Source organism: Pseudophryne corroboree, chromosome 4 (genome assembly GCF_028390025.1).
Source record: "Pseudophryne corroboree isolate aPseCor3 chromosome 4, aPseCor3.hap2, whole genome shotgun sequence".
Taxonomy (NCBI): Eukaryota; Metazoa; Chordata; class Amphibia; order Anura; family Myobatrachidae; genus Pseudophryne; species Pseudophryne corroboree.
Genome location: NC_086447.1, coordinates 164,424,077 through 164,451,317, shown reverse-complemented (window position 1 = coordinate 164,451,317; position 27,241 = coordinate 164,424,077). Strand labels below are relative to the sequence as shown.

The 27,241-nt window shown below is 45.5% G+C and overlaps 1 protein-coding gene across 3 annotated transcripts in view; it reads right to left on the bottom strand.

Annotated features, from left to right (window-relative positions):
- Positions 1–27,241, bottom strand: part of EPHB1 (EPH receptor B1) — a 336,049-nt gene that overhangs the window by 156,552 nt on the left and 152,256 nt on the right. For all 3 annotated transcript variants that reach the window (XM_063915532.1, XM_063915533.1, XM_063915534.1), the window contains exon 3: positions 12,997–13,678. In XM_063915532.1, coding sequence (XP_063771602.1) covers positions 12,997–13,678 — 682 coding nt within the window. The remainder of the gene's footprint in view (positions 1–12,996; positions 13,679–27,241) is intronic.

Genomic DNA, 27,241 nt, shown 5'->3' with positions numbered 1-27,241 from the left:
CTGCTGCTTTGCCCCCTGTATTTGTGCCCTCTGCTGCATGTCCCCTGGAGTTGTGCCCTCTGCTGCTGTGCCCCCCTGGAGTTGTGCCCTCTGCTGCTGTGCCCCCTGGAGTTGTGCCCTCTGCTGCTGTGCCCCCTGGAGTTGTGCCCTCTGCTGCTGTGCCCCCTGGAGTTGTGCCCCCTGTATTTGTGCCCTCTGCTGCATGCCCCCTGGAGTTGTGCCCTCTGCTGCTGTGCCCCCTGCCGGTGAAAAAAAAACACACACACAAAAAAAAAAAAAACAATACTTACCACTGCTTCCCGGCCGCCGCTGCTGCTGCTGCTCCGTCTCTTGCCTCCCGCGGCTCCTCTCTATGGGAGAGACGTCATGACGTCTCTCCCATAGCAGCGCCGCACAGACACTAGAGGTCAATCCTGACCTCTAGTGTATGTCACTGGAGCCGGCTGCAGCGGACGCCTACACAGCCCACGGCGTCCGCTGCAGCCTGGGAGCGGGGTGCGGGTAGGCGGCGGTGCCTGCGGGGCGACTGCGGCCGCGACCCCAGGCCGCAGCGCCCCGGGCGCAGGCACTGCTTGCCCGCACCAAGGGCCGCTCCTGGATGAACGCTCTGTCTGGACCAGTAGCTACCTGGTTTGTGCTGTCAACCTTAAAAAGCTGCACTCAGCATCAGCATTTCCCCAAGCTTTGTGTGTAGCCCTTTGGGAACGTGCCATGAAATCTCAGGTTGTGAGAGCATTAATGTCATTTACCAAAGGCAGTGCGCTGACGCTCTGCCAATGGGGTTCTGTAAGAAGCTGTCACACCAGACAGCGAGACACTGTTCTCTGGCACTCTGCAAGTGCACCATTGTGCCTAGTTTTTCTGAGAAGTTAACAAAAAAATGTATTGCTTGGAATAAAGGATTAGATAGGGAGCAATCTGTGCAAACAGACTGCTAACTGAGGGCCTGCATCATGTTTATAAGTAAAGCAAAAAGAGTAAGGAACTTTGTGTCTGGAACAAACTATGGGGGTCATTCAGATCTGATCGCTGCTCTGTGGGCAACCAGGTACTAACTGCGCATGCGTATGCACCGCATACCTCCCAAAGGTACAAAAAGGGACTCCCTGCACACCTGCCGGGGGAAAGGGGCGTGGTCTCAGAAAAGGGGGCGAGGACTCACGGTAAAGCCACTATTGTGAGCCACGCCCCCATTTCACGTCACTATGGGGGCATGGCCAGCGCTCTGTGAGCTGCTAGCATGCCCCCTGTCTCTCCTGTCTCCATGAATAGACTCTGTGCACATGCGCACAGCGTCTATTCACCGCTGAGTGACACAGCCTCCCAACTGCCGCCCCACCGTGGGACACTGCTGCCCGTGTGTGGGACAGTGAGACTGTCCCGCGAAAATTGAGACAGTTGGGATGTATGGCACCGCAATGCGCATGCATGTCGGACAGCAACAAAGGGCATCGGTCAGTGACGGGATGGTGTGAAAAATCCGATCATACGGACGTTTGCAAGGTGACTGACAGGAGGAAACCGTTTGTGGGTGGTAACTGACCGCTTACTGGGAGTGTCTGGAAAAACGCAGGTGTTCCCAAGCGTTTTCAGGGAGAGTGTCTGATGTCAAATACAGCCCCGATCAGCTTGATGTGATCGCCTGGAGGAGTAAGTCCTGGGCTGCGCAGAGGCTGCACAAAGTGGATTTTAGCAGCTCAGCGTACACATAGGATTGCACACTAGCACGGCGAATTTACACTCCCCCTGGAGGCGGCAACTATCTGAACGCAGGACAGCAAAATTAGCAGCCCAGTGATTAGGTCTGAATCACCCCCTATATTGCCATGCAAGGGGAGCAAATACATTAATATTTTTCTGTGCAAGTCAATACTGGCTGCTTTTGCATGTAGCCCACAAATGTCAGACAGCTTTATTTTTACACTGCAATTTTTAGATTTCCGTTTGAACACACCCCACCCAAATCTAACTCTCTCTGTACATGTCAGATCTGCCCCCCTCCCCCCCTCCCCTACAGTGCAACATGGTTTTGCCCAGTTGCTTGCTTTTTTGCTTTACTTACAAACATGAATCAGACACGAAGTCACATTTTGCACCAAGGTGAAAGCAAATTGGCCTCATTCTATACTTTTAATGAGAGCCATTTGGCACCTCCAAATTGTAATTCAGCAAATCACATTTGTAGGCGCAGTGTTATAAATAACTCTCCTTTGCGCTCTCGCTCTAATGATTCATATAAACCACAAATGAAGTTAATCAGAGCATCATTTTAGAAGAAACAACATGTAAAAGGTTCATTTAATGAAGAGAACTGTACTGTCGAGGCTGTATTGTCCTGTGACCTTCACATTTTAGCGCACTTCTTGCTTGTGGAGGCGTAGTTTGATAGCATCGAGTAAGCCAGCACTTTGTGCTGTGATGGACACACTATTTATAAGGTCTGACACAAGGTTGAAAAGAGGTTCAGTGACTGAAAGTGAAAACACACGGTGGTTAGCAGGAGAACAAAGGAGAGGAGGTGTGGGAAGAAATGTATCATAGGGATGGGAGAGAGAGTAAAGTCTAGAGAATATTACAGGTTGGAGGATGTAGCATTCTATGCGCTACTAAGGGGCACTCTACTCAACTAGGCTGACCATATTGTCCCTATAAACTGGACACTCATGGATTACACAGGCTCTGTGGCTGCTTAAACCCAGGTGAAATGCAGGCTTGTAGTCAGCCAGCCACAGAACCTGTGTAATTCATGACTGTCCCAGGTTAAAGGGATTGGTCAGCCTAATGGTGCCCATACACTTGTGAGACTATCGGTACTATCCTTTGATTTCGACCACATCTGTCAGAGAAATCGGGGGACTGTATGCACATTTAAGGTACCTTTCGACGCGATGTGCGGGCACGCCGGTCGAATGTCGCGTCTCAAGTTATTATGTGCTGCACTTAATATTTATCGAATCGGGACGTCATCGCAAGCTGTTTTTTACCACTTTCGATTTATCACATCGCAATGTGCGATATGTGAAGACAGGAGATGACTTCCTGGCCACTCCTCTTCCCCTCACCCGATTTCCGGTCATAAGGGGCATGAGATAAATCTCAGGATTGTATGCGCATCGAATGCAGTAAAAATGCACTTTCAATGAGATTTGTCTCAAGGTGAGCTTCAAGGGAAATCGGGCCCGATCTTGCGTCGAAAGCAATCGCACAAGTATATGGCCAGCATAACTCAAATGACAATCAGAAAAGTGCCCCAGGAGTTTGTACTGGTATGTTTGGAACGCTGTACCTGTCAAGGCTGTCGTCATCATTAAGGGTTTTTCTAGGTCACACCACAGCAAAACCATGAACATCTTGTTACAATTCAAACTGGCACTGGCCATGTACAACAGACCTGAGATCCTTTCCTTGTACAAGACCCATGGCTGCTTTAGCTACTGTATATCTCTGAGAAATGAATCAATTTTTAATAACCTCCCTACTGACACCATCGTTACGAGAGCTCAATATGCACGGTTCACTCCACTGGGCCCCGGATTGGACATCACCGAGGCAGCACAGCAGAACCTTGTGCAATGTTTACTCTTATTAAATTGATTGTGTCGTGTTGTTTTCAGCATTGAGTGCCTGTAGACCTGCTGAGATCCCGGCTTCCTGCTAGCATCTGAAATTCATCTTATTTGTAGTGGAGGAAAGACGTGCGGCATCTCTCCTGACTTATCGCCTGTGTGAGTGATCTGCGCTAAATGCACCTTTAGAGTCTTGACACCGTCCAGCTATAGCTTTTGGCTGAATTGGTTTCTGCTCTGTGGAATTCCTGAACAGAGTACTTTATCCCTTCAGTGCCTATTATAAAAGCAGATAATCCTAGATTTAGCCAAATATATTCACAGCTTAACATATTTTCCTACTGCCGAATCTTGCTTGCAATTAATGGCACTTACATAAATTGAAGTCGGAAACCTGTGGATTTCCAGATGTTGTGGAACTACATGTCTCAGCATGCTCAAACAGCGTTTTATGTTTACAGCCTATCAAGATCTATGTTGATGTGCAGTACAATACTGGTTGTCATGTGCTATGCTGGCATTCTATAGGGCAGAGGGTACCATGTAGTGTCTGCAGGGGGGGTGGCAGGGTCGGACTGGCCCACAGGGGTACAGGGGAAACCACCGGTGGGCCCCACTGCCTGAGGGCCCACTCCTTCCTCTAGGGATCAGGTTCCGTGCACTTGTATCATACATGGTAGATATGTTGCACTACACTGCACAAGACTGGTGCATTTCAAGACTCTGTGGAAGCTGGCCACACCCTCTTTGTAGACTGGCCACACCCCTAAGTATGGGCACCTATCATTCCCCTGGAGGGCCCTTCATATCCCAGTCCGACACTGGGGGGAGGGTATTTGCAAACTGCCAAGATAGCAGAGCGAAAAGGGATGCATGGCAGGTATTGCTAGTTGTGTGTGTCTCCCTGTTAGAGTGTGTTTCCCTGTCTGAGCGTTTATTTTCCTGTGTGACTGATTTTTTGTTTTCTTGTCTGACCTTAGTATATTTTATAGCCATATTTTTTGTCTTGGTATTTCGGCAGGTTTAAGATTTTTCTATTCCAAACCTAATTTGCATTTTTCCAAAACAATAGCAAAACAGCACAGGAGTGGCACAAGCATGCATGCTACGTTTGACAGATATGTCTTAATAACGCCATTATAACTAGATTTTAATCATGCATAGTTGCGAGGGATCAATATGATTTACCGGTGGCCGGGATGGCGGCTGTCAGTATACCGATGGTGGCATTCCGGTGCCAGTGTGCCGCCAGCGGGGCGAGCGCAAAGTGTCCCCTGAGGGCTCAGTGGCTCGCTGCTCTCGCCACAGTTCTTTCTATTCTCACTCTATTCCAACAGCCGGCAAATTAACTGCATCCCAGTTGCGACTTTCTGGCTGCCTTCTCCAGGAGGGGGCAGCCAACCAAGTCGGCACAGCAACCGGAGATTTGGGGGCATGGCCTGGTAGAGACTGGGGAGGGGAGTGATATATCAGAATAGGTTGTGGATGGGGGACATGAAGGCTATGGATGGAGGGCGTGGCTTCAAGGCGCGCCACAATAGCCATGCCCCCTCCAATGCAATGCCGACATTACTGGCTTTGTACAATGGGGGGCATTGGACCTCTTTATCAGCAGCACCATCAAAATTCAGAAAATGCTATTAAAATGTAAACTGGAAGCTAAACAAGTCCATTGCATGTGTTTGATTCACAGTGAACATACTACTCTTACTTCAAGCGGGTTGGGATTGATTTGAGGGCATTCTGGGTGCCAACAGTCACAATACTGACCACAGCATCCCGCTGATTAGAATCCCAACAGGGGAAGGTAAGGATACTTACCTCCCCCCGTCCCCCTAACCCTAATTCTCCCTTTCTGTTGCCTAAACCTACCTACCCCCCCCCCCCCCCCAAATCAATTCAGATAAATGGAGAGTAAATAAAAGATGTTGACCTGGGAACATGCAGTCCTCCACTTGCTATGGTGATACCACCCAGGCTACAGCGGCTCCTATTTGTTGTGCATTTGGACTTTCTCTCTTTCTAGTCCTTACAATGTCTGCTTCTGCGACCACATCAGTAACTGGGAAGTCCTCAGAGCCAGTGCTTTAGATTATTATGTACTACACACCCTAGTACTACATTCTATACGGGCCACAGAATAACCCTGTCATGTATGACCCCATTCCTCTACACACGCCAGCACATATCAGCACTGCTTAGTAAACATGGGCCATCCTGCTTTTTGTGTTGTTTCTTTCTTCAGCTAGGAAGCTGTTGTATTGACCTTCTCTAAATGCTTTCTCACCATTTTGTGCTACTCTTTAATCCCCTGAATGAGTAATTGGCTGTTTTTTTTTCCCAAAAGGCCAAGGTGCATTTAACACAAAAATAAAGAACCACTTTGCATTATGCTGAATTCACACTGCAGCAGACAGGATTATAGATGGAAAAGCACTTTTTTCCTCTTGTCCCAAGAGGTTTACAGCAAGGTGAGACCTTGGCTTGATTAGGTCTGAGTGCAGTACCCTCAGCGATAAATAAACAAACATTAATATATCACCAACACGTAGGTACCAGCAATTTAACAGATTTTCTAGGGACACTTTGCTGCTGAGCTGAAGCATCTACACATATTAGTGGCCCCATTTATTAACGAGACATATTTTGGTGATACTAACGAATATGCTGTTGGTATTGGACATTACTTACCTCTCCAGTGACATTTCCCTGCTCATCGTTGTCTCCCGCTCTGTTGCTGGCACTCCCGGTGACGGGGTGCTCTGTATTGCACATGTGAGACAGCCAGTCTGCCTATGTGCATTACACTCTCATCTGGCGGGGACCCGGCAATGTCTGGAAGACTTCACTGAAGATGGAAAGGCTGAGCTGGGACCCCATTGCTGGCACTAGGGACTGTATCGCTCTTGCCATGGGAGGCAATCATGAAACTGCCTATCGGGATCCTGACGATCACAATGCCAATCCCGGAATCCCGTCAGACGGTGATATGCCGCCGCCGGAATACCGGCACCACAGGCTTTTCTCTCTCTATGGGTGTCCACGACACCCATAGAGGGAGAATATGCCACCGTGCCCACAGCGTGACAAGCGCAAGGGCTTTCTCACGCTTTCCCCTCTGCTAGCATACTGGTGGCTGGGATCCCGCTCTCAGGATCATGACAGCCGGGATCCCGGCTGCTGGTAAAATATATGTATTCCCTTGCCATCTATAGATGGTGTGATACATGGGCAAACAGCGGTCAGCTTAGTTTACCACTTTTTATTAAACACTGAAAGGAGGATATAACCCCTAAAGGGATTATGGGGGTCATTCTGACCTGATCGCTCACTGCAGTTCTTCGCAGCGCAGCGATGAGGTCAGACCTGCGCACGCTGTCGTTGCCTAGCGATCGCCCGCATGCCTGTGTTCCTGATTGTAGCTGTGCTAAATTTAGCACAGCTACGATCAAGACGGAATCACCCCCTATGTCTCGTCAAATGTGTGAGAGCTTGGAGAATTACAATTCTCATCATGTAATGTTTCACAGAATTTCTACTTCTTAATACTCTTTTTCAATAAGTGTTAACTCCTAAAGGCCAGATAATGACAATCGATGGTATAATAACTGCATCTAGCAAGTTATGCAGTGCATTTGGCCAATACTGGAAAATAGGGATATGTCCATGTAAAACTATTTCTATGGACATTTTGTGAGAGGCCAATCACATAAAAGCATTCTTGCCTATCCTCCCAGAGAGACTACACAATCCCGGAAGAGTAGGCGGCTCTCCTGCATCCTGCCCACTTCCTAGTGATGCGGGTAGGATGGTGTGATAATTACTGGCAATCGTGGGGAGCTGGAAGGAAGCAGGGCTAAATGACTGGCTTTACATCATTTAGCTCCACCCCTTGCCACGGACCTGCGAATTGCGGGTGTTTCACAGTGTTTTCTGTGTTGGGACAGGGCCTAAAGCACCACACGTCCAGTAGTGGGGGCGGTACCTGATGATGCGACAGTTCGGCACCGCCTCCCGAAGTGGCATCAAGTGTCTCCTCTCTGGGTTTCTCCCAAAGACGAGCACTTGAAAAGTAGGTTTGTAAGCATAAAAGTCAATACTAGCATTAGGCTATAAAAGGCAGTGCCAAACTTGCTGCATTCTGGGAGAATCCCAGAGGGGACATCCAGATGGGAGGTGGCTCGTCACGATTGAGTATTTGCAGCATGGTACACTGGGTGCAGGACAATAATGACTCAATCTGAATGCATACGGAAAATCACCCCTCCCCTCGACCTAGCAAATACAGCTCCACGCGGAAACACTAGAGCTCTACTTTATGAGATGCCAGGCTGCGGCCTAGCTTTTATCCAGTAGTAAAAGAAAGTGAATGAGTGAACTGAAACAAACAGAGCGCCTGACCACTGCAGCTTCAGCTGAAAATAGCCAGGTGACACTCCGCACCCTTAAATTGAATGCACATGATTTCCACTTAGCGCTGTGGTCTGTATACTCTCAGAATGATCCAATTATATCATTGGAAATCCGCCCTTGTTTAAAATAAATCCTAAATAATCAGAGTGTAGAATTCTGACCCATCTCCGAGAAGAAAAGAGAAGCACATCCGCCGCACATCAACTGGCTCATACCCGTACTTTATATCAGAGGGAAGATATCCTTTCATTATAATCTCAAAGCAGGAAAAATATGAAATAAAACCACCGCACACAAACAGGTTTATATACCCCTACTTGATCTGAAAGGGATACCGTGATACAAGCCTTTTAACACCTTTCCTTGGATTCTTTTCATTTTCGCCCATGCAAAATTATTGGTTAATAGGTAGAAAGAAAGAAAAATAACTCGTGCAAAACGCCAGTTCTCACATATCTATATATACTGTCAGATAAAATGTTTATCAGACCAACAGATATTTTATCAGACAGCCTGACATCATCAGATATAGGGGGGAATGTAATAGGGTGTGAGAATCATAAAATGAGAGATTTTGTGAGAGTTCTCCTGATTTTTTTTTAAAGTGGCAATCATTTACATGGCAAAACCAGGCTGATTTTTTTTTGTCATGTAAATAATTGCCACTTTAAAAAAGAACAGGAGAACTGTCACAAAACCTCTCACTTTCTTATACACACACCCTATTACATTCCCCCCATCATTGGAGATATTTCACAGCATACTTCCCTACTTTTTAAATTTCCACTCTGCGAGAAGCCCATAGAGGTGATGTAGGTGGTCTGTGAGGGGAGTGGGGCTGGACTATTTGCGCACTTTTGTCCTGTTCCCTTAAAAAATGTATGCAAATCGTGCATATTTGAATGGGGGCCGTGCCAAATTATGTAATTATCATAAAATTGTGTCACTAAGCTCCACCTTCTATGCAGACAGCAAATTTACCTGCATTATTCTCCTCGTTCTGCCCATACTATTAGGAAGTGGGTGAGATGTGGGAGGGGTACCTACTCTTCTTGGGGTGCGGGAGACTCCCTGAGAAATCGAGTCTCCCGCAGGTTTCCGGAGAGTTGGAAAGTATGTTTCACAGTGAGAAATATTGTGCTTTGAAATCACAGAGGATTTTGTTAATTAATACAAATATTTTGAATTTTTCTCCCATCTACTTTTCTACCCTGTTGCAAAGTTTCATTACCTCTCACTGACCATCCAGTTCTTGTCACAAGCACACGGTAAAAAGCAGAGGGTAGTTATAACTGGACTCTTTAGCTCAAAGTTAATTAGTTCTTATTGTAATAAAAGAATGCCCCACAAAGCAGAGCTGTCCTTTCCTCTTCTCTCTTGTTGGTACATTACCTTACCCTGGGGAGCACCATCAAACCTGCAGATGTACCTTAGCCATTTTTGTCACTACTCACTAAGGAACACATCATTCTGGTTTAACTGATATTAATTTAAACTCTCTTTCCCCTTCTTCTCCTGGACTTTAGTTCTGTCCTGATTTTGACATTTTAAATGTGAAGGAAATATGACTGAGTATCTCAAAAATCACATCTTTACAGAATCTTCAACATATGAAAACACTTTACAAGCACGTTTCTAAAAATCCCAAATGTGATACTAAAGATATACTGTAAATGAACAAAAGCAGATGCATTTTGAATGAGAATGACAGACCAAAATAATACTTCCCCCCCGGAACACTATGGCTCATGGGTGGAACAGTGCTCAAAAAGTGGGACTATATTGTTGAAAACAGGGTGGTTGGAAGGTATGGGGTACTCATTCTGGTTTGGGAATTTTAAGACATAATGTTTGCAAATCAATTATTCTAGAGTAAGGATATACTTCAATGATCCGCATTCATTTTAAGGATCTGCCTAGGATTTTTCAAAATCAAACGATTCAATTTGTACTATGGGGGTCATTCTGACCCGATCACATGCTGCAGTTGTTCGCAGCATAGCGATCGGGTCAGAACTGCGCATGCGCCGGCGCCGCAGTGCACTGGCGCATGTCCGCCCGTCGCTGCGCTACGATCGCCTCTGCCTGATTGACAGGCAGAGGCGGTCGATGGGCAGGAGGGAGCGAAACGGCGGCATTTGGACGCCGTTTCATGGGCACGGTCCGGCCAACGCAGGCGTGGCCGGACCGTGTGGGGAGTGGCCCGCAGCGGCTGCGTGACGTCACACGCAGCCGCTGCGGGCCGGGGAGCGACGAGTAGCTCCTGGCCAGCACACTAAGGCTGCGCTGGCCGGGAGCTACTCTTGAAGTGCAAATGCATCGTCGGTGTGCACTTTGCAGGGGGGGGGGGGGAGGGCGGCGGCACTGACATGCGGGGCGGACTAGCCCTGTGCTGGGCGTCCCCCCGCATGTCTGAGTTCATGATCGTAGCTGTGCTAAATTTAGCACAGCTACGATCAACTCGGAATGACCCCCTATATTCTCTGTCGGTGTTGTGCCTAGAGGCAGATCATGGGGATGACGCGAGTTGACGCCAGTCGCCCATAATGGCTCCCACATTGCGCCCATGGAACTACATGCGCTTATTCACCTGTTTGCTGAGTTGCACGCATTATGCTGCTGTGCCGCCCCTATCCGTACACTAGATTTCATAGCCGCCATTAGTATTAGCCACCAACCCTATCTCTAATGCAGGCGTATTTATGTGTACACACAATTCTACTTAGGCTGCAATCCTGTTGAATTCCCCATTACCACTAAGTTCCCTCCTATCAGCTGCAAGTGGAGATGCATCTGAGTCGCGTAGGACTCTGCATCAGCTGTAGTTGGGTACGCTTAGCTCCAGAGCAGGCGCTGTGCGAAAGCACGCAAGATCCGTCTGCAAAACAGGTTAGCGTGCAGCTGTGCATCAGGCCCAACGAGTGCACTGTGCTGCAGAGTGACACTAAATATACTCAGTGCATTATATTTATATCTAGAAAAATGAGGTTCCTGGAATACGTAACTCAGTATAAGGTTTCATGAGGTGGCCAGTCCACAGGAGGTAGCGTTTACGGTGTCAGTGACATTATTAAGATTTGCATAGATGTGGATGGAATTGGGCAAGAGCTTAGCTTAGATATCACGAGGTGTGTGGGTGTATAAATGCTTGGATTATTGTATAATTAAGTATACCACATTTTCTAAGGCATTTCCAGATACTTTTACTACTTTCATTATTATTCAGCAGCAGTTTGTTCTCAATTGTAAAGCACAACGGAATATGATGGCGCTATATAAATACATGTTAACACTAATATCCATGATCTTCATGACAGCTATCACATATAGTAAGTAAACTGCATACAGATGTGTCCTCATGGCTGCAGTGACGCCAAACAGCTCCTCTTGGCGCGGGAGTGTTCCGTGCAATTCTGATAACGCTGGGCATCTTTTTTTGCCCAAAATGCACCTTCATTCCAATGCGATGTGACTAGGACGCATCCAGGAGACTGTGATGATTAATCTGATATGCGACTGTGTCTCTGATCTGTATATTATGAAGTGCTACGATGCAGTGACCATAACTTTTTTCCATACAGAGTTCTACTGTGCTCCGTATACAAACTCAGTCGCACACAATATACAAGTGTCGCATATTGAATAAATCAACACAGTCTCCGGGCCTATCCTTGTTGTATTGCATTACAACTAATAGGCCCTACACACTATGTGATCCGCTGCCGAGCTGCCCGACGGCGGATACGGGCGACCCGGCGGCGGGGGGGCTGTGACAGGGGGAGTGAAGTTTCTTCACTTCCCCTGTCATCCGGCTCCATAGCACTGCAGGCAAATATGGACGATCGCGTCCATATTGGCCTGCATGCACAAGCGACGGAGCACCAGCGATGAACGAGCACGGGGCAGCGAATCGTTCCTCGCTGGAGCCTCCACACTGAAAGATATGAACGGTATCTCGTTCGTTAACGAATGAGATCGTTCATATCTTTCAGTATTATCGCCCAGTGTGTAGCGCCCATAAGACATGCTTTAGGTGGGGGGGAGGGGAGAAACCCAACACTAGCAGAGTTGCACGCACTCGCATCAGGCATCCCGCGCAGCATGGCATATTGAGGCTAGATTACAGTATGAGGACACATCTGTATATACACAGTATAGCATTATTCCAATAATATACTCAAGTTGGAATCCGCTACCTTTGGCTGGCTATTTATTACTACACCTTGAAAAAGCTGCCAGTTAGAGCAGCGAAACGCGTTGGAAACCTACCTATTGGACACTCACATATACTTCTGCCTGAACCAGCTCCTACCTACCTACGAGGAGTACACTCCAACCGAACAGAAAAACTGACTACATTAAAAAACGGTGACAGGAACCCTAACCACAATAGAATTGAGGACTCTAGCCTACATCTGCAATTGGCCCAGGAGAGTGACCTCTGGCGGTACACACAAAGGGACTTAACTTCTAGGCAAACACGTTTTCATGTTTGGATTATAATATAATCAGTTATAAGTGGTTTGAGGACTTGGAGCACTAAAAGGAACAGGCCTACAAAGAAGGACATACATACCATCGATATCAGTGGGTGAGAAATTGCTCAAATAGGAATGTTGTTTTTAATGTATAAAATGACGAAATTATTTTTAAAAAATTGTATACATTTATTTATGGTGTAATAAAATACACATATAAGCGCTGCTTTAGCTCCTTTTTTTAATCTATTTATTACTACAACCTGGGATAAAAGCACCACTAGTGGTTGAATTCTCCCTAGTTGTATTTCTCTGCTATCTATATTTTGTACCATATATTGCAAAATAATACAGGTAACGTAGAAGATGAACGTGTGACATTTATAAATCATAAAGCAAGATGATGCAATAAAATGTTTATATATATATATATATATATATATATATATATACATACTGTGTATATAGAGTATATTTAGATTACAGTATACAAGATAGCTCATTAGTAGGTCTTATACAAGAATTAGTTCATACTGTACCTTTGCAGACGGTATGGTTCTCAGGTTCATATCCAGCTTTACAAGTACATCTTCCAATGGGGACCATCCACTCGCCATCCCCGTTGCAGTACAGTTTAATGTGTACATCTACCTCCTCTGCATTAGGTATACAGGTTCCTCGTGATATTACCAGCGACGTGCTCTCTGCCCCAGTCATAGTTTCAGGAAAGACTGCAAAATTCTGAACCACAATGGGGCACTTTTTGAAGAAGACACGGACAGAGAGGAGCGACATGCATGCTCCATAATCCTGGAAGGCTAAATAGAAACCGCTGCGAGTCAATGGGCCAAAGCTACGCACCTCTGTGTTCACCTTCATCAGTCTCCCACCAAAGTCCACTTGTGAGAAACTCTCATCGGCCGCTATGGTGTCTACTTTAAGATAAGGGGCATCATTCCAAAATGCAGAGTCTTTATTGGCAACATGGGAGTCTGTCTCATAGTAATACAAGTTAAATGTCTCCTTGCAAGAGCCTGGCACGTTAGGAAGGCTACTACAGTCTCTGACAGTGAAACGCATCTCCACGTAGACACGTTGGGCCATACGCCTCGGAATGAAAGTGGTGCGAAGCCAGTTGTTCTGGTTAGGACCAAAGACATTGCAAACTTGATAAGTGCGGATTGTGTTGAGGTTTTCATCATAGCCACTCACTTCCTCCCACTGCAAGAAAAACATACATTTATAGTTATAGAATTGAATCTGTATGAGCTGAATTCTGTAAATGCCTATTACTCGGAGTTACAATACTTATCGTATACACATTATGCTTCCCATTCCCCTAGTATTAACACCATGTACTGTGACCAATGGTGGTGACGATATATGATGGAAGACTGTTAGGAACAATAAGAACTAAGGGGGTAATTCCAAGTTGATCGCAGCAGGAAATTTTTTAGCAGTTGGGCAAAACCATGTGCACTGCAGGGGAGGCAGATTTAACATGTGCAGAGAGAGTTAGATTTGGGTGTGGTGTGTTCAATCTGCAATCTAATTTGCAGTGTAAAAATAAAGCAGCCAGTATTTACCCTGCACAGAAATAAAATAACCCACCCAAATCTAACTCTTTCTGCACATGTTATATCTGCCTCCCCTGCAGTGCACATGGTTTTGCCCAACTGCTAAAAAAATTCCTGCTGCGATCAACTTGGAATTACCCCCTAAATGATGTTTAGATCAACAGCTAAAGCGTAAGTCACAACTGACAACATATATACATGAATTTTTTTTCAAATATGAAATAATACACCTATTTTGTTTATGTTCCTCAATCTCCATTTGTGGCAATTTTTTTATTTGCTATGCTATATATTTTATGCTTTAGTTTTATAGGTCGCTGCTAATGTGGCAGCATCCATAAGGTATGTTTTCTATACCATGCTTTATTGGCCTTGCTCCTGTGTGGGATATTTGTACAATCATGGCCCTCATTCCGAGTTGTTCGCTCGGTATTTTTCATCGCATCGCAGTGAAAATCCGCTTAGTACGCATGCGCAATGTTCGCACTGCGACTGCGCCAAGTAACTTTACTATGAAGAAAGTATTTTTACTCACGGCTTTTTCTTCGCTCCGGCGATCGTAATGTGATTGACAGGAAATGGGTGTTACTGGGCGGATACACGGCGTTTCAGGGGCGTGTGGCTGAAAACGCTACCGTTTCCGGAAAAAACGCAGGAGTGGCCGGGGAAACGGTGGGAGTGCCTGGGCGAACGCTGGGTGTGTTTGTGACGTCAACCAGGAACGACAAGCACTGAAATGATCGCACAGGCAGAGTAAGTCTGGAGCTACTCTGAAACTGCTAACTCGTTTGTAATCGCAATATTGCGCGTACGTCGGTCGCAATTTTAAGAAGCTAAGATTCACTCCCAGTAGGCGGCGGCTTAGCGTGTGTAACTCTGCTACATTCGCCTTGCGAGCGAACAACTCGGAATGAGGGCCCATGTACGTTACTTAGGAGACTGCAAGCAAACCACTAAGAAATCGGCACTATTTAAATTTGTCAATTTACATCAGAGAAAACATAGACGGCACAAAACAAGGTGTGTGTATTATGCAAGCTGCAAAGTTTCAGGCACAAATGGCCCTGTGTGGTAACAACTTGAGAAGGTGCAACTACTCCAGAGTGCTGTCTATCTCTCTCTCTCTAAATAAATGTGTGTGTGTGTGTGTGTGTGTGTGTGTGTGTGTGTGTGTGTGTGTGTGTGTGTGTGTGTATATATATATATATATATATATATATATATATATATATTAGTGATGTGCACCGGAAATTTTTCGGGTTTTGTGTTTTGGTTTTGGTTCCGCGGCCGTGTTTTGAATTCGGACGCGTTTTGGCAAAATCTCCCTGAAATTTTTTTGTCGGATTCAGGTGTGTTTTGGATTCGTTTTTTTTTTTTTTACAAAAAACCCTCAAAAACCGCTTAAATCATAGAATTTGGGGGTAATTTTGATCCCATAATAGTATTAACCTCAATAACCATAATTTCCACTCATTTCCAGTCTATTCTGAACACCTCACACCTCACAATACTATTTTTAGTCCTAAAATTTGCACCGAGGTCGCTGGATGACTAAGCTAAGCGACCCAAGTGGCCGACACAAATACCTGGCCCATCTAGGAGTGGCACTGCAGTGTCAGACAGGATGGCCGATTTAAAAAATAGTCCCCAAACAGCACATGATGCAAAGAAAAAAAGAGGTGCACCAAGGTCGCTGGATGGCTAAGCTAAGCGACCCAAGTGGCCGACACAAACACCTGGCCCACCTAGGAGTGGCACTGCAGTTTTCTAGCGAGAGGATGAGTGCTTCCATCCTCATGTGAATCTGAACCACTAGCCATGAACATAGGCCAGGGCCTCAGCCGTTCCTTGCCACTCCGTGTCGTAAATGGCATATTGGCAAGTTTACGCTTCTCATCAGATGCTTTTAATTTAGATTTTTGGGTCATTTTACTGAACTTTTGTAGTATACTTGACGACACAGAGGTAGAGCAATGGACTACTGTAACGTACTGCTATATATATACTGGTGGTCAGCAAAATTCTGCACTGTCCTCCTACTATATAATACTGCGCACAACTAAAATGCAGCACAGGTATGGATGGATAGTATACTTGACGACACAGAGGTAGGTAGAGCAGTGGACTACTGTACCGTACTGCCATATATATATACACTGGTGGTCAGCAAAATTCTACACTATCTTCCTACTATATAATACTGCGCACAACTAAAATGCAGCACAGGTATGGATGGATAGTATACTTGATGACACAGAGGTAGGTAAAGCAGTGGACTACTCTACCGTACTGCTATATATTATATACTGATGGTGAGCAAAATTCTGCACTGTCCTCCTACTATATAATACTGCGCACAACTAAAATGCACCACAGGTATGGATGGATAGTATACTTGACGACACAGAGGTAGGTAGAGCAGTGGCCTACTGTACCGTACTGCTATATATTATATACTGGTGGTCAGCAAAATTCTGCACTATCCTCCTACTATATAATACTGCGCACAACTAAAATGCAGCACAGGTATGGATGGATAGTATACTTGATGACACAGAGGTAGGTAGAGCAGTGGACTACTGTACCGTACTGCTATATAATACTGGTGGTCACTGGTCAGCAAAATTCTGCACTGACCTCCTACTATATACTACAATGCAGCACAGATATGGAGCGTTTTTCAGGCAGAGAACGTAGATATTTTCAGCACACTGAGCACAGATATGTGCAAGCACACTGAGCACAGATATTTGCAGCACACTGAGCACAGATATTTGCATCACACTGAACATAGAAACTGAGAGAACGCTGCACGTCCTCTCCCTATCATCTCCAATGCACGAGAAAAAATGGCGGCGACGCGCGGCTCCTTATATGGAATACGAATCTCGCGAGAATCCGACAGCGGGATGATGACGTTCGGGCGCGCTCGGGTTAACCGAGCAAGGCGGGAGGATCCGAGTCTGCCTCGGAACCGTGTAAAATGGGTGAAGTTTGGGGGGGTTCGGATTCCGAGGAACCGATCCCGCTCATCACTAATATATATATATATACATATATACACACACACACACACACACACATACATTTTTGTGCATATGTACATATGACTACTGCCTCTCTCCACTCCAACCTATTGTGGGCAGTACGGATGGTGTAATGGTTAGCATTACTGCCTCACAGCACTGAGGTCATGGGTTCAATTACCACCATGACCCTAACTGTGTGGAGTTTGTATATTCTCCCCGTACTTGCGTGGGTTTCCTCTGGTTTCCATCCACAATCCAAAAATATACAGGTACGTTAACTGGATCCCAACAAAATTAACCCTAACGCAGGCATGTCCAAACTGCGGCCCTCCAGCTGTTGAGAAACTACACATCCCAGCATGCCCTGACACAGCTTTAGCATTCTCTGACAGCAAAACTGCGTCAGGGCCTTGCTGGGATGTGTAGTTTCTCAACAGCTGGAGGGCCGCAGTTTGGACATGCCTGCTCTAACGTGTATGTGTCTGTGTACATGTGGTAGGGAATATAGTTTGTAAGCTCCACTGGGGAAGGGACTGATGTGAATGGCCAAATATTCTCTGTACTGCGCTTCGGAATATGTGTGCGCTATATAAATAACTGGTAATAAATAAATCCTCAGTGCTGCTGCCTGGCTCATCCTCCTCTCCAAACGTACTATGTCCTCCTCCCCTCTCTTGCAAACCCTACACTGGCTCCCGTTCAGAATCCAATTCAAGCTTCTCACACTCACTTACAAAGCCCTCACCCATTCCTATCCCATTTATATATTTGACCTTATCTCCCTTTACACTTCCACCTGCCCTCTTCGCTCCACATATGTATGCTGCTTTTCCTGTCAACTGGTTACCTCCTCCCATTCCTGCCTCCAAGATTTTGCCCGTGGTGCTCCCTACCTCTGAAATTCTCTACCTCTCTACAAAACGTTAAACATGCTCTCAAGACCTACTTCTTCATCGGGTATGGGTCATTAGGTCGATAAGATTTAGTTCGACAGTCATTAGGTCGACCACTATTGGTCGACATGCATTAGATCAACAGGGTCACTAGGTCAACATGGTCATTTGGTCGACCTGGAAAAAGGTTGACATGAGTTTTTTTTTAGTTTTTTTTGTGTTGTTTTCTTCGTAAAGTGATGCGGAACCCCAGTTAGTGCACCGTGTCCCCTCGCATGGTGATCGCTTTGGGCAAGGTGCCTCGCTCCGCAACCGCGATGCTCGGCACAGGTTACTAATCCCAATCGTAGTCCACGTGGATTAGAAAGTATGAAAAAGTAAAGAAAAAAAACTTGAAAAACTCCTTTTTCCATGTCAACCTAATGACCATGTCGACCCAGTGGCCATGTCGGCCTAATGAATGTCGACAAATAGTGGTCGACCTAATGACTGTCGACCTCAGTCTTGTCGACCTAATGACCGTAAGCCTCTTCATCAATCCTAGCCATCTCTCATGCTGGTGTTGGGTACAGGATACCGGCAGTGAGGATGCCAGCGGTCAGAATACCGACACCGGCATCTCATCTGCCAAAAGCCCTACAGGTGTGAGCAACTAACCCTAACCCTTCCCCTAACCCTCCCTTCCTGCAGTCTAACCCTCCCCTCCCGCATCCTAACCATAACGCCCCCCCCCCCACCCCCACCCCCGTGGCTTAACCCTAACATACACCCCTCTGCAGCCTAACCCTAACCCTCCCCCCCCCCACAGCCTTACCCTATCAACCCCCTCCCCCTCTTCAGCCTAACCCTAACCCTCTATCTCAGCTTAGCTCTAACCCTCCCTGGCATACTTACATTCGGGATTCTGGCTGTTGGAATTCTGGTGTCAGCATTCTAACAGGTGTCAGGATTCTGGCACCGGTCTTATGACCGCCGGCATCCCGTCCATCGGGATACCAACCACATCCCCTCATCCTAACTGTCTGTTCCATGCTCACTCCTACTTGTGTCACCCCTGTCTGTTTGCCGCTCCCCTTCATCGTTTAAGCTCTCACGAGCAATGCCCTCGGTGCTGAGGTGAGGTGATAAAATCGCCCCATTCAGCAATGTGATTATTGATCACACAGCATGGATGTATCAATAATCACATGCCGGGACAGAGCTTGCGAGGAACTCTGTCCCTGCGAATGCATTCCACAGACATTTTCACAAAAAATACCCAGAGTATGTGTCCCCCACAGCCCCCCCCCAGCGCTGATCATACTCACCAGACCAGGGATCGGTGAATGGATGACTGACGATCATCGGATCTTCTTCCTGCTGTTGACTCCCGATGCTGTACAGCATCACTCCACTGCACTGTGGGTCACGCAGCAGCGCAGGTGGACCCAATGACCGGCAGCCTTCACTGGGGCACCGTTCACCAGTCCCTGGGTAGGAAAGTATGATTTATTTATTTTTACTCAGTGATCAGCCTGTGTGTCTATTTGACACACAGGCTGATCACACTGCTGGCTCCCTGCACAGCTTTCTCTGCAGAAGTACAGAATCCGCAGTGAGCCCTGTGATTACGCCAGCTGGACTTATTATCACAGGGCTCACTGAAGTGTTTCTATATTTATTAATTTTTTTTATAATAAATTTGGTCAAATCTGCTTACTAAGAAAAAGTGAATGAGAGAGTTTTCACGATGTATGTATATATATATATATATATATATATATACACACACATCCATATTTGTTCCTTTGTATGCATACACGCACAAAGGTATCCATACTTGTGTACGTATGTATGTATGTATGTATGTATTTATGTATGTATATATATATATATATACATACATACACTGCTCAAAAAAATAAAGGGAACACTAAAATAACACATCCTAGATCTGAGTGAATGAAATATTCTTATTAAATACTTTGTTCTTTACATAGTTGAATGTGCTGACAACAAAATCACACAAAAATTATCAATGGAAATCAAATTTATTAACCCATGGAGGTCTGGATTTGGAGTCACACTCAAAATTAAAGTGGAAAAACACACTACAGGCTGATCCAACTTTGATGTAATGTCCTTAAAACAAGTAAAAATGAGGCTCAGTAGTGTGTGTGGCCTCCACGTGCCTGTATGACCTCCCTACAACCCACACAAGTGGCTCAGGTACTGCAGCTCATCCAGGATGGCACATCAATGCGAGCTGTGGCAAGAAGGTTTGTTGTGTCTGTCAGCGTAGTGTCCAGAGCATGGAGGCGCTACCAGGAGACAGACCAGTACATCAGGAGACGTGGAGGAGGCCGTAGGAGGGCAACAACCCAGCAGCAGGACCACTACCTCCGCCTTTATGCAAGGAGGAACAGGAGGAGCACTGCCAGAACCCTGCAAAATGACCTCCAGCAAGCCACAAATGTGCATGTGTCTACTCAAACAATCAGAAACAGACTCCATGAGGGTGGTAGGAAGGCCCAACGTCCACAGGTGGGGGTTGTGCTTACAGCCCAACACCGTGCAGGACGTTTGGCATTTGCCAGAGAACACCAAGATTGGCAAATTCGCCACTGGCGCCCTGTGCTCTTCACAGATGAAAGCAGGTTCTCACTGAGCACATGTGACAGACGTGACAGAGTCTGTAGACGCCAAGGAGAACGTTCTGCTGCCTGCAACATCCTCCAGCATGACCGGTTTGGCAGTGGGTCAGTAATGGTGTGGGGTGGCATTACTTTGGGGGGCCGCACAGCCCTGAATGTGCTGGCCAGAGGTAGCCTGACTGCCATTAGGTACCGAGATGAGATCCTCAGACCCCTTGTGAGTTCCTCCTACTGCAAGACAATGCTAGACCTCATGTGGCTGGAGTGTGTCAGCAGTTCCTGCAAGACGAAGGCATTGATACTATGGACTGGCACGCCCGTTCCCCAGACCTGAATCCAATTGAGCACATCTGGGACATCATGTCTCGCTCCATCCACCACAGACTGTCCAGGAGTTGGCGGAAGCTTTAGTCCAGGTCTGGGAGGAGATCCCTCAGGAGACCATCCGCCACCTCATCAGGAGCAAGCCCAGGTGTTGTAGGGAGGTCATACAGGCACGTGGAGGCCACACACACTACTGAGCCTCATTTTGACTTGTTTTAAGGACATTACATCAAAGTTGGATCAGCCTGTAGTGTGTTTTTCCACTTTAATTTTGAGTGTGACTCCAAATCCAGACCTCCATGGGTTAATAAATTTGATTTCCATTGATAATTTTTGTGTGATTTTGTTGTCAGCACATTCAACTATGTAAAGAACAAAGTATATAATAAGAATATTTCATTCATTCAGATCTAGGAGGTGTTATTTTAGTGTTCCCTTTATTTTTTTGAGCAGTATATATATATATATATATATATATATATTATATATATATACACACAAATACATAAACACACAAACGCACACATATATATATGTGTATATATAGATATATATTATATATATATATATACACACACATATATATAAGTGTGTGTAGATAGATATATATATATATATATATGTGATAGCCAGGAAGTGCCGCGCCACTTGTGATAACACAACTCCCAAATAAATCAAAAACACTCCCAATTATTTGGGCGTCAGCTGTCCCCTATATATATATATATATATATATATAAATAAATAAAAATATATATATATAAATATATATATACACACACACACACATATATAAACACACATGTATATATATATATATATATATATATATATATACACATACACACACACACACACACACTCATACACACACCATTATTTGTGCAAATTATGCATCTAATTCATTATCTCCCACAAAAGCATCACAAAGGTACAGTAAGTGTTATTAATTACAAGATTCATCTGTCTGGATAGCACTTCATGGTACTTTAGAAATTTGCGCTCCGCAAGCTCCGGGGAGGAAGCCACCGCGGCAACTAATTAAATCCCCATCTTAGAAAGCAATGTTATTGTTCTGATAATGAAATAAACAGGAGATGATAGAGGATAAGGTGCATGTGGAGAGGTAGTCACGGAAGTCTTCATTACCACCAACATTAGCGCTTACACTCATGACAAATCAAGCTGCCATCCACAATGTACGTTATGCTATTATAAAAATGAAGCACTTGCCCTTACCATGCACACTGTAAGAATAACATGCGGATGCAGGATTACCTTCTATCCTTTATTGCACAATTATATTTCTGTAACTTATATTTGTACAAATGTCATATCGCTGCTCAGAATTAGTTCTGCGTTAGTGATGATTAGAAAAACTTGTGCATGATAGTATAACAAACCCCCATTTTTATATTACTATAGGTAAGTCACTTTAGATTGTGCCTGCAGAACTAACAATCTAACTTCCTTACTATAGGCTCAGATATGCACACACAAAACGGGCAATATAGGCAGAAGCCAAGTCATCTACCAGTTCATCTTTCATGTGAAGAGACAAAACATACTTTTTAGGGTTAGGCACATGCGGGATTAGGGTTAGGCACTGGGGACGGGTGAGCTGTAGCCGACACCCCCGGAGGGTTAGCCATAGCGGACAATGCCGGAGGGTTAGCGCTAGCCGACACCCATGGAGGGTTAGGGGAGGGGAGAGGGGTAAAATACTTACCCCCATCCAGTGTTGGGATTCTTACTGTCGGGATGTCATGGTCGCTCATGTGACCGCTGGTATCCTAACTGCAGGCATTGCATACCTATATGGCTGCAGGGCCGAACTGCCCATCTGGCACTTCTGGCAAATACCAGAAATGTACAGCTTCCAACTCTGTTTGTGTCCCCCCCCCCCCCTCCCCCGCGCCACCCGAAGCAGCCGCTTCTAAGAAATATGGGGGCGTGCTGCCAGTCCATGCCCCACTGACTCACAGCACGGCCCCCGTGGGTAGTGCCCACGTGCCCTCTTTCATGGTGCACGCACCCCTTTGATGTGCACGCACCTTTGCGCGCCTTCGCAGACTTTTAGCCCCAGTCCGTCCCTGTATGGCTGCATATATGGATGTATTTTTTTCTCTTCTTTTTTTTAAATTTGTGATATTATTTTACGGATCAGGCAGAATGTGTCTCTTTGCTCTCCAATATGGTGCCTCACATCTGACCATAACAAAACCATTTAATTAGGAGATGGCTAAGAGATACAGTTAACATACCGTATACATTTTATGGATAACATGACAAATGTGTCGCTCTTGATACTAGGTGAATTATAAAGACCTCATTAGTACTATGAAATATCGTTAGCGAGAAGATGTCAAATTAAAGATAAATATATCTATTTAATTATCTGCAAAGAGGTCAGGGAAGCCAAATCTAAAAAACGAAAGATTATCCAGAGCTCAGTGGTTAATGTCAGAACACATGCATATCATAGAGGGATATTACACCAATGCGACACAACAGCGTACTGCAGCATATCGTCACATACACTAACATTCTGTGCTCAGATGTATTTACATTTAAATTGGGATATCATGGAGCTGTGGATAAGGATGACATTACTACAATGTCTTCTTTGTGAAAGCTGATTGGTACTGTGAAAAGAAGTCAACGCCTAGTTTTATAATTATGGCTATACTGTATGCAGGGCTGGATTAAGCCTTAGGGGTGCCCTGGGCACTTAAGACAGGGGAACCCTGGTGGAAGATGGGGAATGTATATTAGATTGTGCATACCTCCCAATATGTCCCATTTCAGGAGGGACAAAATGCTCTCTACCTGGACTTCCCTTTTAATATATGATTGGCGTCACCTGTGTTGAACTCTTTAATTGATAAGAAAGGTGTTTCAACACAGGTGTTTGCAATCATAAAATAAGAAGGTAGGGAGCATTTTATCCCTCCTGGAATAGGTCATGGTAGGAGGCAAAGATTGTGTATATTAAATTGAAACCAATTGTGTATATTAGTTTTAAACCAATAGTTTAATAATGCCTGGGTATTGTTTATACAGTAGCTCCAACTAATTAAAAGACAATTATTTTATAAAGTTTTCTTGTAGTGGAGCAAAGACAACTTAAATGACCTTAAAATACACATAGAAAATTTAAATAATTTATCTTGTCACATGCAAGAATAGCATCAGCCTATATTGTACTACTTACATACTGGGACAGGACTCAGGAGGACTCTCTGTGTGTGTCTCTAGCTCTAGACCTAAATGGTTTAGTTGCATAACAGTGTACACAGACTCAGACACCCAGGCAGGGAGGAGGAGATGCTGGGATCCCTGTGGCTGTGTCACTTACAGCTCTCTCCACCCTCCTATCTCTCCTCTGGTCAGAAAGCTCTGTCAGTAGCTCATGAAACATGATATTCCTGTGACTCTGCCTGCACTGCATACTGTCCTGCTCACATTTTGGCTCTCGCATTAAGAGGGAAAGCTAGTGATATCAGTGTGCTCTGGTCGGGGGGCCCCTGACAAAGGGGGGCCTGGGGTACAGTATGCCCTGCATCCCCCCCTTAATCTGGCTATGGATATATGTAGCTGTATAATTATATGCTATTATATGAAATTAAAACTTCAATCTACAAATTAGTATCCAAGATTCATGACTACTGTTATATTATAAATCATGGCTCAGTCCACTCCTCACATGGACAAACCTGCAGACTTGGCACAGATACAATAATGGTCATTATTAAACGCTCTCATTGGATGTGTTTGTGAAGTATATGCAATTATACTGAACTTATAGACGTAACTTTAGAAATGAAACATTATACATAACTTTCTTTCACCTAGCTACATTTTTGTGGGTAATTAAATGAATGGCTAGGCCATCTGGAAATACATACGATTGCGGATGGCGTAATGGTTAGCATTGCTGGCTCACAGCACTGATGTCATGGATTCGATTTCCACCATGGCCCTAACTGTGTGGAGTTTGTATATTCTCCCCATACTTGCGTGGGTTTCCTCTGGGTACTCCGGTTTCCTCCCACAATCCAACAATATACTGGTAGGTTGAATGGATCCCAAGAAAATTAACCCTAGCATGAATGTGTGTACATGTGGTAGGGAATATAGAGCCTGATTCAGACCTAGAAAAAAAGATACGTGGAATACCGCTCGACCAGCGCCTCACTCTACGTCAGTAGAGCCTTAGTCATGCCCGGCTCTCAGATCCATAACATCCTTCAGATGTATTATACAGGAACAGACTCTCAGTGTGGATCACAGGAATTTTACCGGAAAGAGAGATAATGGGCAACCATAGTGTGATACTGTTTAAAAATTTAATACATCACACAAGACAACATGACAATAAAATAAAAACAATCCTAAAATACAAAAACCACACAATGGTGGTGCAGACATTCACTGGTAGGGCTGACACCCTGGGCAACAACAGTAAAAATGGCTGATTACCGGCTAGAAGTAAGAACTGGCTCACGTCAGTTCTACAAGCATGAATGACACAGAGTAAATCACCAGGCTGCAGCAAGGGATTCCCCAGTCCCAGGACTCCTTCACACACCGGCTCAGTCCACACTCGTCGTTCACATTCAGGAGGTCAGTCCAATTGCTCATTGCTCATTTTTGCTTTGAAATACGCTTTGGTAATCATGTTTAGAAATAGTGAGTTAAAGTCTAAACGATTGTTAGACTGTGAAAGAATGTTTTCAGAGGATATATCTCAGGATCTAACACATGCTGATTCAGACCTGATCGCTGCTGTGCATTTTCACACAGCGGGCGATCAGGTCCTAACTGCGCATGCGTATGCACCGCAATGCGCACGCTCGTCGGACAACAACAAAGGACATCGCCGGTCATCAACAGGATGGTGCAAAAATTTCATTTGCAAAGGCGTTCGAAAGGTGATTGACAGGAAGAGGCCGTTTGTGGGTGGTAACTCACCGTTTATTGGGAGTGTCTGGAAAAACGCAGGCGTGTCCAAGTGTTTTCAGGGAGGGTGTCTGACGTCAGCTCCGGCCCCAATCAGTCTGTTCTGATCACACTGTAGGAGTAAGTCCTGGGCTGCTCAGAGACTGCACACAGTGGATTTTAGCAGCTCAGCATACACATGCGATCGCACACTTGCACAGCGAATTTACACTCCCCCTGGGGCGGCGACTATCTGACCGCAGGACAGCAAAATTAGCAGCTAAGCGATCAGGTCTGAATCACCCCCATAGATTGTAATGGGCAGTCCACACTAGCCGATCCCCGCCGACACCAATGTTGGCGTCGGCGGGTACTCGGCAGGGGTGCCGGCATCGGCAAGTGCATACACACTTGCCAATGCCAGCGGGGAAGGTAGCGACGGCTGGAAGGGCAGCGGTGGCGGAACGACGGCCAGCTGTTAACGAGGATCTTCCTCATCTGTACATGTTTAGACGAGGGAGGGGGACGTTAACGATGCGCGGGAGCGCGCATCATTAATGACATTGAGTGTACTCACTGGACAAGATTGTGAAAGATCTCACTCAGATCGGCCCTTCTGAGCGAGATCTTTCACTTTCTCGTCTAGTGTGTGTGGGGCTTAAGCTCCACAGTCCACATTATTATCAAAGGGGACTATGATCAGACCCCTATGTACTAAACCCTGAAAAACAAAGCTTTTCAAAGTTTAGCCACGTTATTTTACACCATCTTCAGATGGTGTAATCTCCTTTAAGCCTATGGAGGCATAGATGTAGGAGAGAGATCTTCCAATCCCCCTCCCGCAGCATCCGTCCGGCGCCAGCACTGATTCTGGAAACTGATACTCTGTGCTAGAGCAGTGTCAGATCCCCCCGGAGGAGTTGTTCACAAATGTGAAATAATTCTCCAAATAGCTGGGGATGTGACTGGCAGGGACCGTGGTTATCACTAACGCTGCCCCAGTGGGTTTCCCTACGTAGATAGCGGCAGGGACAGATTAACAATGGAGTGGATGGAGCTCCAGCTCCAGGCCTCCACATCAAAATAGGCCCATCATCATGGCAGCATGATGAACTGCCATCAGCTGGCCACATAGTTGGCCATAAATCATATCTATTAAGATTCTATTTCTATTTTTCCCACAAAATGATGCAATTTGATTCTTTTTACATAATTAGGAAGACACTGGGGATACTGGATGATATTGGAAGATATTGCAGTGGAGTACGTGCCCATATGGCTGTGGCCACACCCACACAGCATTTGTCACACCTTCCCGATTCCCACAAAAAGGCCCTTGAATATCTTCAGCTCCAGACCCATGTGGCTCTTAATCATTAAGGGGGTT